The 10,450-nt window shown below is 42.0% G+C and overlaps 1 protein-coding gene across 3 annotated transcripts; it reads right to left on the bottom strand.

Moving 5' to 3' along the window:
* Positions 1–479: 479 nt before the first annotated feature.
* Positions 480–8,055, bottom strand: LOC116366044 (ubiquitin carboxyl-terminal hydrolase 37-like). Of its 3 annotated transcripts, XM_031818359.1 has the most exons (13): positions 7,972–8,055; positions 6,135–6,487; positions 5,485–5,682; positions 5,074–5,205; positions 4,325–4,457; positions 4,079–4,215; positions 3,809–3,908; positions 3,600–3,679; positions 3,159–3,409; positions 2,636–2,717; positions 1,664–1,799; positions 1,242–1,594; positions 480–871 (listed from the first exon to the last, which is right to left on the bottom strand). In XM_031818359.1, the coding sequence occupies exons 3-11, from the start codon at positions 5,649–5,651 to the stop codon at positions 1,787–1,789; spliced, it is 1,095 nt and encodes a 364-aa protein (XP_031674219.1). In that variant the 5' UTR covers positions 5,652–5,682; positions 6,135–6,487; positions 7,972–8,055; the 3' UTR covers positions 480–871; positions 1,242–1,594; positions 1,664–1,786. The 3 variants fall into 3 exon arrangements, with proteins under 3 accessions (XP_031674219.1, XP_031674218.1, XP_031674217.1); XM_031818358.1 differs by having other exon boundaries at positions 1,242–1,799; XM_031818357.1 differs by lacking the exon at positions 1,664–1,799.
* Positions 8,056–10,450: the final 2,395 nt, after the last annotated feature.

Raw genomic sequence — 10,450 nt, 5'->3', positions numbered from 1 at the left:
AATTATGAATAATGATGTGTGAGAAATTTACAGAGGTATAAATATTATACCCCCCAAAAATGCTAACCTGACCTATTATTGGTAACGGTGAGAGTTTAGCATGTCTTGGGGGTATGATATAAAATGCTAACCTCCCCTATTATTGGTAATGGTGAGAGGTTAGCATGTCTTGGGGGTATGATATAAAATGCTAACCCCCCTATTATTGGTAATGGTGAGAGGTTAGCATTTCTTGGGGGTATGATATAAAATGCTAATCTCCCCTATTATTGGTAATGGTGAGAGGTTAGCATGTCTTGGGGGTATGATCCTCTGTAACTTTCTCACTCAACATTATTTACCATTCATTAAATTAAAGGTGACATTCTGTACAGTCACCCCATATGAAACATTTGATCTCCAATCCAAAACGCTGGCGTATAGAGCCAAATGAAAAGTTGTAGCTTCACTGTCCAAATAAATACGTAAAGGAGTATATAGGAGATAAGAAAAGACAGTGTCACGTCACACCGCCTTTAATAGTGACAGGTCACAATGGTACAGTAAGGGTGTGGCGTCATTGTAAACATCGTTGATATTAAGCATCTCAATCACATCACGATAAAGGGAAGGAGTTCCCATAGCTTGTTTGGTGACCCGTTACTCTACTCACAGAACCAAGGTCACATCCGTAGCCCAGCATTTTCATGTCTGTATTTATTCAAATGGATACAACTGGAGAGTAACGTCAAAAGATACTCATAGCATCTCTGAATCTTTATGTGACATTCCTCCTCCAGACCTGATTGGGTGTTAGAAGGCTCCATTACAGCTGCTTCCCTTTGTCACGTTTCCTGTTAGGACCGGCCTGAATCCCAGACGATAAATCTTCCTGAGGTAAAGAGTTACAACGGTCAACAGAATCATCTTAAACGGGATTTTCTTACATTTGCTTGTCTTTATTAATATTGCAGGTCTTCCGGTGTGACCATGCTGAATAAGAGGTTAGACACCACAGTGTATTTCACAACAGGAGGATTTCAAACCAAACCAAATAGAAGGGATGTTATATCCTCTAAATAATCACACTCTCTATCCACCACATCTACATGTGTACTACATTTAGTGTGTATACTTTATACACTTTATACATTAGGTGAAGTAGTCAAATCAAGGGCAGATATTTATGACATAAGCTACTGAAAGAATGTTCATGCTAGTGTTGAAGAGCAGCATGATTGAAGTTGGGCTGAATGCTGTACCTGTTGAGGCAGGTCTGAGGGTGTTGGGGCTGGGTCTTGTTCTGCCCATGTTGAGGCTGGGCCTGGTTCTTCCCATGTTGAGGCTGGGCTGGGTGTGTTGATGTTGGGCCCAGTGCTGCCCCTGTTGTGGCTGGGCTCGGGGTTGTTGATGTTGGGCCAAATGCTACCCCTTTCGAAGCAGGTGTGTGAGTGTTGAGGCTGGGCTGTGGGTTTTGAGGCTGGGCCTGGTACTACCCCTGTTGAGACAGGTCTGAGTGTTTGGAGGTTGGTCCAGGTGCTACCCCTGTTTAGGCTGGGGCTGATGCTGGTGGCCCTGTTAGGCCCTGTGTGCTGGGGCCTCCCGCTCTATTGCCCTGTAGGGTGAAAGGAACCGTACACATAAATAGCAACACAAGAATATAGATGGCGAGAGTAAGCAGTACCTGAACATATAGAAGAGCATGTAGGCACTCCGGGCTCTGGTCCTCAGCACAGTGGCTTCATTGGACATTGACACCTGGCTGTCGTTACAGCAGAACCAGTTTCCACTGGCATGCAATATGTCACTAATGTAGTGCCCTGTGGAACAAGGAAGACAGACTAGAGGTCAAGGGTCAGGCTATTGTGGGTAATAGAGTGTTTTGTAACAGTTAAACAGGTCATTTGGGAGGTATTTTATCTGTTACTGTGTCAAGTCTTGAAATCAGAGATAAACAAATACACATGGCATATAATTAGACATGCCTCTCCATTCTTTTCAATTAAATTGAGCAAACTCTAAACATATTGCAGTGCTTGTTGGGATGACACTTCACTCTGAAGCATGCAGCCTTGCTAGCTTGGCCGAAATGGCTGTTGGAGGGTCTAATTATCCCCTACCCCAGGGATCCCCAAATGGCGGCCCGCGGGACAAATTTGGCCCAAAGGTGATTTTATTTGGCCCCCTATGTTTTCTGACCAAATAAAACGTAATTGTTAAAATACTGTAAAAACACCAGCAAATCAGCTCCAAGTGATTTTCCTTTTTGGAAATCTGTTTCAAAGTATTCCCACGTATAATAAAGAGATATATGTGGTTGTACACAAATGTAAGCAAGGTTTGAAATGAGTCAAATATTATATCTATTTGGCCTTCCTTCGGTATATTTGCAGTCTACAAATTATTTGTAATTTTGTTCCACACCCCTTCCCATCTGGCTAAGAAAATAAAAGGACCCGAGGTTGAATCTTGTTGATGATCCCTGGCCTTCACCCTCGATAATTTTCACTCCCTCAGCTTTGGGATGCTTGTGTATACGGCAGAGGCACACGTGAACATGCAAGTTGAGATCCAAGGAGAAGGGAGTGATTTGGAATTCAGCTGATGTCATATGTATTGTGCATCTGCATGTGTGTGTTTGATGGTATTTACTTACCGGAGTTTGCGGAGCCTCCCAAATGAGAGACTACGCCAGTCAGCTGGTAGTAACCATTCACTGACTGTACTGGCTTCTGCTTCTGTAGGAAAACACATGTGATCATAGGATTCTCATTTCCTCTACAGTCCACCACACTGTCTACAGTCTACTACAGTACTAGTCTACTACATTGTGTACTCCTCATAACTATCTCAGTGTTCTGTCATAAATTATTTTTCACTAATTTCACTCTCTCTCTCTCTCTCTCTCTCTCTCTCTCTCACCACTGAGGCAGTCAGCAACACTTTCCCTGGTTCCTGCTCATTTGAATCTGAGGGGTCAAATATACATATGAAGAGCTGTGAAAATGTGATCACTTGTCTGAATTGCTCTGGTCTAAAACAGCTCCCATACATCACTAAAGGTGTCTGAGAAACATTTTAAATTGCAGCTTCCAGCTTCTCTGTCAGCAGGACCGTTTTGAGAGTGGGTGGTTTGTGTGGTGTTGGAGCAAGAATAGTGTTATGGTGCCATGACCTACCTGAACAGCAGAGGGCGCTGTCTTTGGCCTCTCCAGGTGGGCTGGAGACTTGGCTGGCGAGGGTCTGGAGGATGGACCCCTGGATGCTGGGGGCCTGGTTGGTGAGGGCCTGTGGGCTGGCACTGTGCAGGTGTGGCACCATGTCCCCACAGAGGGTGGAGAGCCTCAGCTCCGAAGGAAACAAAAGAGGAGCCTCCAGCTTCTCCAACCCCCCAGGTCCTCCAAACCTCTTCAGATGCAGAACCAGCACACTGCCCAGAGACAGAGAGGAAGAGAGATGAACAGACAGACAATGAAACCAGTCAACAAAGTAACAGATGAGTGAAATTTGGTGGTGCTCACCTCTAAGTCCTACACCCTGCTCAGGAAGGTAACTACTCCTAAAGACTCAGTACATTAAACACTGCTAGTACTATGAGAGGTTATAAAGGGACAACTCACAGAGGCAGTGAGTGGAACTGCTCCACCTTTGAGGCGTGGAGGCCTTTACAGCCCTCACATGTGAATTCAACCTGTTCACTCTGGTTAGAAACAAAAGCATTACATAATGAATGATACCACTACAATAATAAGATAGCGTATTCTGAGGCAGTGGGCAGCTTGCCCTGGGTGTTAGTCTCTACATGCAGGGCTGAGCCCTAAGTGCTGACTTTGAAAGTGAGTGCTAGGCTGTTCAGCAAGGTGCGCTCAGGGATAAAGTCCAATGAGAGGTGGTTGTAGTCCTCTCTGGTAGACGACTCGCGCCCACAGCTTCAGAAGCAGGACAAAGAGAAGAAAAATGCATCAAGTGTGTTTCTGTTTCAGGTCTCTACAATGTTTCTGTTATGCCATGTGTTCTGTAATATTAATATATACTGTATATATATATATAGAAAGATCATGTTCTCAGTAGATACATTACAACCAATGGGATCTCTTACCTGGTACATGTGCGCACCGACACAAGTTGGAACTCCAGCTGGGAAACAGGGCAGGTATAGTTCATCCCGAGTGTCTTCAGAATCATGCCCTCCTCCTTCAGCTGGCACAGCATATTGACAAGTAACTCATGTGCGTCCTATGATGAGGAAGAGAAAGAAACACACCAAGATAAAAGCAAATTAAAAAGAGAAAATGAACCCTTGCAAGAAGAGCACTCGTACACAAGAGAGTAGTGCCTCAGTTACCTGTTGCGTGTCCCCCAGATACTTCAAATCGTATCCCGACAAGGAGTACTTGACCTTCCACATGAGATCTGCTTTTGAGGCCTGGTTTGCCCCACTGTCAGGTAGAACCGAACGGTGCACATCAGACAGACACCTGTAGGGGAGACAGAGAGTAAGTTAGCAGCTGACTGGATGGTGTCAACCTACTGGCTTACGCCTGAAGAGGCAGATGAGTAAATACAAATATGTTTTATCTAGTGGCACCCCATCATTAGAAATGTTTCATTCGATTTGATGCAATTTCACCTTTGAGGACGGACAAAGAAGCCAAACAACAAAAATGTATTGTTTATTCTCCTAAGATATTTGGTTTGGATACTGCTCTCAATTCCAGAGCATTTTAAGAAACTACCAAATTTCCCACGGTAAGGTGGAATGTTCAGTCAATGAGCATTATGGGTCATGTAGTCATTCTACACTTTCCAAATTGGCCTACAAAATGCCTACATCATAATCAGTGTGTCATTGTTGTTCCTCTTGGTTATGAAGATTCCAAAAACAAAAAGAAACTGGAAAATAAACCATAAATACAATACCCAGCAAAATATGAAGTGGTTAAGGTTAGGAAAAGGATTAGTGAAAGTGCTATCTTAACCTGCTACGACAATCCCTTTCTGTAGAAGTGGCGTGAAAAGAGTGTCCCTTCTTTAATTTATGACCACAATTAATGGGTGTGTGGGGTGAGTGTCTGCTTTTGAGCCTTCCCTTACCTGAGCAGGTTGGAGAAGGGGGAGGAGCTCCAGAGTTGTTCCTGGTGCAGGATTTCCTTTGAGAAGGACGGCAGGACCAGGAGGCACTGCAGGGTGGCGTTAAGGAAGCAAGTGTTGCCAATGTTAGGCAACCTGTGAAGAAGAAGCAGCCATCAGTACACACATAGAGATTAATCATAACCTTCATATCTCTATAAAGTGATGATAATGGCAGGGGATAAGGGATACATTATATTTAACACAAAGAAGTGGATGTCCTTTAGACCAAGATTGACATAATTCATGGGTTTATAAATATCTAATAAAACGGACATGCTCGATAGTAAGCCTTATCCCCATAGTATATCAGACACTGATCTCTAAACAATAAAGAACTTATATTCAATGCATTTGCAGTGTGTTGTGGTTTACCCAAGAAGTTCCATGTTGACCAGTTCCCCCCGTTCTCCTCTGGCCCCCTGGGTCTCTTCTGACGCTCTGGTGGCTGAGCTGGTCCTGGGAAGAGTCATGCTTCTGGTGGCGGAGCTGGCCCTGGGAAGAGTCATGCTTCTGGTGGCTGAGACTGGTCTCTGGGGCATTGGACTAGAGTGTTCCTGAAGAGACAGAGGTCTGGAGGAAAGAGAGAAACAGGGCTAACGCCTCCAACACAGAGATATTATCACTCTACACAGTCTCTCTATTAAATACTGTACTGTACTATAAACACAGCTGAGTAGTTATGCATGTACTGCTGTCCTTATCAATGCAGTGTACCAAGTAGACCAGGCCAATAGGTTAGTACTCTCTTTATCCACTAGATGTAGACAGAAGAGGCTAAAACTACAGTTTCAGGAAAATAACTTTCTGGGACTGTTTATCAAGTGTCTCAGAGTAGGAGTCTGATCTAGGACCAGTTTTGCCTTTTAGATCATAGATCAATGAATCAGATTATTATGGACAGAGAGGACCTGATCCTAGATTAGCACTCATACTGTTGATTAACCATGGCCCTGGTCTGGTAGAACTAAACCCAACTCTCCAAAAAGACTCTAGGATGGCACTGTACTTTATGTTTAGATTACCTGACTGTTGTGCCCTCCTGACTGGTGTCTCCATGACGGTCCAGAGGGTTGGTAGGAGAGGGAGAACTAGGGTGGGACACCACTGGAGAGGATTTCACTGGGGAAGGGTTTTTGGCAGGTGACCGGGGTACACAGGGTTGTTTAGCAGGAGAGCAAGGCTGAGAGGAACATTTAACAGGAGAGGGAGGTGGATGGAGGGAGGAGAGTTGGTCAGAGGGTGAGGGGTCAGAGGTAGCGGAGCCATTCCGTTCAGAACGGTCAGATGGAATTGGAGAGGGGGATGAAGTGCCCCTCTCCTTCTTCTTTCTTGTCTTCTGCTCCACATCAACTGAATTTGCTTTCTGATGTTTTTTCTGTTGACAAGAAAATGTGATAGTGCTAAATACTTTCCCCTCCAGATCCCCAGCCAATGGAAGAGGGGGGTCATAAGAGTAGGAAGAGGTTGGCCTAAATGGAGAATCATAGGTATCTATCCTAAACCTCAAATAACACAGTATAGACAGGTTACATTGAGTGACATCTGCAATAGCCGAACTTCATGTACATTTCATGTATACTTTTTACATATTCGTCAATCAGAATGTCATTTTACTTTTATTCTTCCCACTAGGTTTAAGAGAAAAATACTATTCCAGAATTATAGTAGTTGTTAAATGATTAAATGACCTGATTTCATACCTTTTTGCACCAGCAGAAACAAGCCATGTCGATAACCAATGAAGACTGATACATTTCCACAATAACACATTGTTCAAATTGGCTTTAAGACCATTGTGATGTCATCGGTCATGTATGACACCACCATCTGGCAACCCAATCTATAACATTTTACATTATATTGTTCAATGAACAAATGTTTTATTGAAGAGCAGAGTCATGCAGTATACATACAATATTGTAGATAATATGCTCCATTGTATTCTTGTTTCTTTTTACATTCATTTTTTGTATGTTTCATTAAACGTAGGACCACAATAAAGGCATTTTAAGTGCCTTCATCTTCATCATCATAGTTTTTTGATAGCTTCCATGTTGTTTGTGGTTTGGTCATCGGTTTATTTAAATGCTAAATGCTTTTTCTCTTATTCACCAGCAGATGGACAAAGGGTTGGTTTAAAAGAACGTGAACAGGTGGTAGAGATTTAGCCTAAACCTCAAACAACAGTCCAGATTGGTTAAGGACAGTTTTCCATATTCAATCTTGCCCTGAGGTCAGCTCTGTCTCAAGGACATAATGAATGTGATTGGTTCAATTAAAGCTCAATGGTCAGTGGGCAGAGCTTACAGTGCCCAGTGTGTGTTAAATACACTTGCTAGGTGACACATTGGTGTTGAATGGAAGGCATAACACAAGGTTGCTGGCATGAATTTTGTTTTCTAACCTCACTCCAACCCCTAAATAATTATTCTTACCTAAACTTAACCCAACCCTAGCTAGAGTCCCAGGTCTGTTTAGTGCTGTCTTGCCAACTCCTACTAGCTAGAGTCCCAGGTCTGTTTAGTGCTGTCTTGCCAACTCCTACTAGCTAGAGTCCCAGGTCTGTTTAGTGCTGTCTTGCCAACTCCTCCAGTGGTTCTTCCTTAAAAAGTTGCATCATATTGCACCACAACTTGCGGGCTACCGCAGAATTCTATGGCACATTATTTATTATTTAAGTGTCAGACATTGTTGCCATTAACGCTCGTTAGAGCTAGTTTGACCACCAGTGAGAATCTTTGAGAAACATTTAACCGTTTTTAATATGAAACTAATCGTTGGATAACAGATCTGCTCTCGGAACTCATTTACACACGTTACTGTGTGTGTTTCGATTCTCTCTCGCACAAACACACTCACCCTCTATAACCACTCTTATATTTACAGTGGTGATGGACAGCTGAAGGCATTTTGTTGTGAATTATGAAAACAAGCCAAACTAAGTCAGAAATACATTTCACTGGTTGCCATGGTGAATAACCCAATAATAATTGGTTGGACACATGAAAGGAAACAAAGAGTTTACCGGAAACTCAAAATGAAAGTACTTGCAGATCAATTCAGATTGAGATCTAATTACATTTAGAGGATTCTAAATTAATATCTAATGGGCTTTTATTCAATGATAATGCACGGATAATAAAAATGTATATGTTTATTAAGTTGTCTTGCTTTTCTCAGAGCAGCACAAAACGGTGCTGAAATAGTTGACCATACGCAGGAAGGCTTTTGCTTCAAATCCTATTGTAACAATTGGATGACATTGGGAGTTTCAGTAAGCAAAAATTGGTTGCCTTCATTAGCCTACTTTATTCTTAAAATAACTCCAGCACATAAAAGATAAAGGAGCCATAATTAATTAAACAATAAAGTGATTTAATTCACAAATGCATTTGACTGTACTTAATATTGGCCATCAACCAGAAACACACTGTGGTAGAAACATGTTATTGATTATTATTTAATTTTTTACTATTTCAAAATGCACACGTTTAATAAGCTACTGTGCAGTCTGACAAGTAAACATAGCCCACAGTACATAGTAAACATAGCCCACAGTACATAGTAAACATAGCCCACAGTACATAGTAAACATAGCCCACAGTACATAGTAAACATAGCCCACAGTACATAGTAAACATGGCAAAGATGCTTAATTCCTTACATAAGGGAGAGCAGGCCATGTCAAGACGTTCTCAGTGACCTCAAGTACTCATTAACTCTGTCTTGAATGTTTTTTTCCGAGTTGCATCAGTCTTGGTCACAGTATTAATGATGAACACCTGGAGGTTCACTGGTCAGCCAAATTTGCCTCGGGATCCATCCCAGTTGGTGCGGCATGTAGTCTAGTGGTTAGAGCGTTGGGCCAGTAACCGGAAGGTTGTTGAATCAAATCCCTGAGCTGACAAGGTAAAAATCTGTTGTTCTGCCCCTGAACAAGGCAGTTAACCCACTGTTCCTAGGACGTCATTGCAAATAAGAACTGGTACTGCTCTGCGTCCCCATCGATTGTGGGGTTCTATGATAGAAATGGTAAATCAATTTAGAATGAAAAGTGACTCCAACACACAAATTCTGCAGAATGAAACATGTTTTAAGAATGTAGCAAAACCAACCGCTTTCATGGGAACCATGTGTTTTATGGGTGTGGCCCGTTGTCCAGCCCTTTGTCCACCGATCTCCACGGATGGTTGTCTGCATGGTCGTTTGCTCTGCAAAAACACATTCATGTTTTTAGTCCACAAGTATCGATTGTATTACACAGTATGCCTACACATGGACAGACTATATACGAAAAAAAATAAGTAAATGCATTGAAACCAAAAACACTTTAGTTTTGGTGATCCTCTCAGCTCTGGCTCATTTTCTCAAGACCTCTGGTGGGTACAGTCCTAACCCTGGAACATATAGCACCATAGAATGGGTGGAGTTTGGGGCAGGTAGAAGAGTACTGGAAAGGTGTGACATTCAGGTTACTATTGGCCATAAGTATACAGCAGATCGCTGAAAGTCCTCACTTTGATTATGCTGTAACAACATACTGTAACACCATGACCAGGATCTCTATTCATTTAAGTCAGCATATTGGGGCTTTCAGGGGGAACAGACAATCTACTGGAGACATTTCAAAAGTACTGGTAGACTTTAGGATTTTTGTCATGTCATCCAGGTCAGGATAATCAATTATTTATACAAAGTACTAACCCTGACTCTCGTTTTTTAAGTGTTCATAGGTCTCGGTCTATATATTCCTGGTGTTTTTTTTCACAAACAATGCTTATTTTATTTAAACGCTCTTCACACACCATGCTTACTTGAGACCAAAACTAGGGATCTTATTGTAAAGTCGTGCAAGTTGGGGGAATTTTCAGCCTACATTAGCCGGGCTATGAAGAGTCTATTCTCCTGCTAATATTTCATCATGTGTGGATGGCTTCATTGATTTCCAATGTATTGAATGAATGTATTAATTGCTGTAATTTATCATTCTCTTTCTCAAAGGTGAGTTCACAATCTCATTCTCATGTTCATGTTTAAAAAATATTGATATTTTGGAGATGATTTTGTTTTCAAATAAATGAAAATGTGCAGATTTAATTTGAATAAAGGGAAAAAGGCCATTCTTGAACATGGGGTTAAACAATAGGCCCTTTTAATTTTGTCTGGCTTGCCATTCCAAATCAAATTGAATATTTTTTCTCATATAATGTACAGGTCGCTAGGTGGAGGAAAAACCATAAAGTAGGTAAACTGTGATATGATTAAAGAGTTAATCAGGGTGATTCTTCCACAAATATACAGGTATTTTCATCAAGTACAGGAGATGGAGTTCCTCACA

The sequence above is a fragment of the Oncorhynchus kisutch genome, unplaced genomic scaffold (assembly GCF_002021735.2).
Source record: "Oncorhynchus kisutch isolate 150728-3 unplaced genomic scaffold, Okis_V2 scaffold1347, whole genome shotgun sequence".
NCBI classification, from domain to species: Eukaryota; Metazoa; Chordata; class Actinopteri; order Salmoniformes; family Salmonidae; genus Oncorhynchus; species Oncorhynchus kisutch.
Note: the sequence above shows the minus strand (reverse complement) of the source record. Positions and strands in the feature narration are given on the sequence as shown.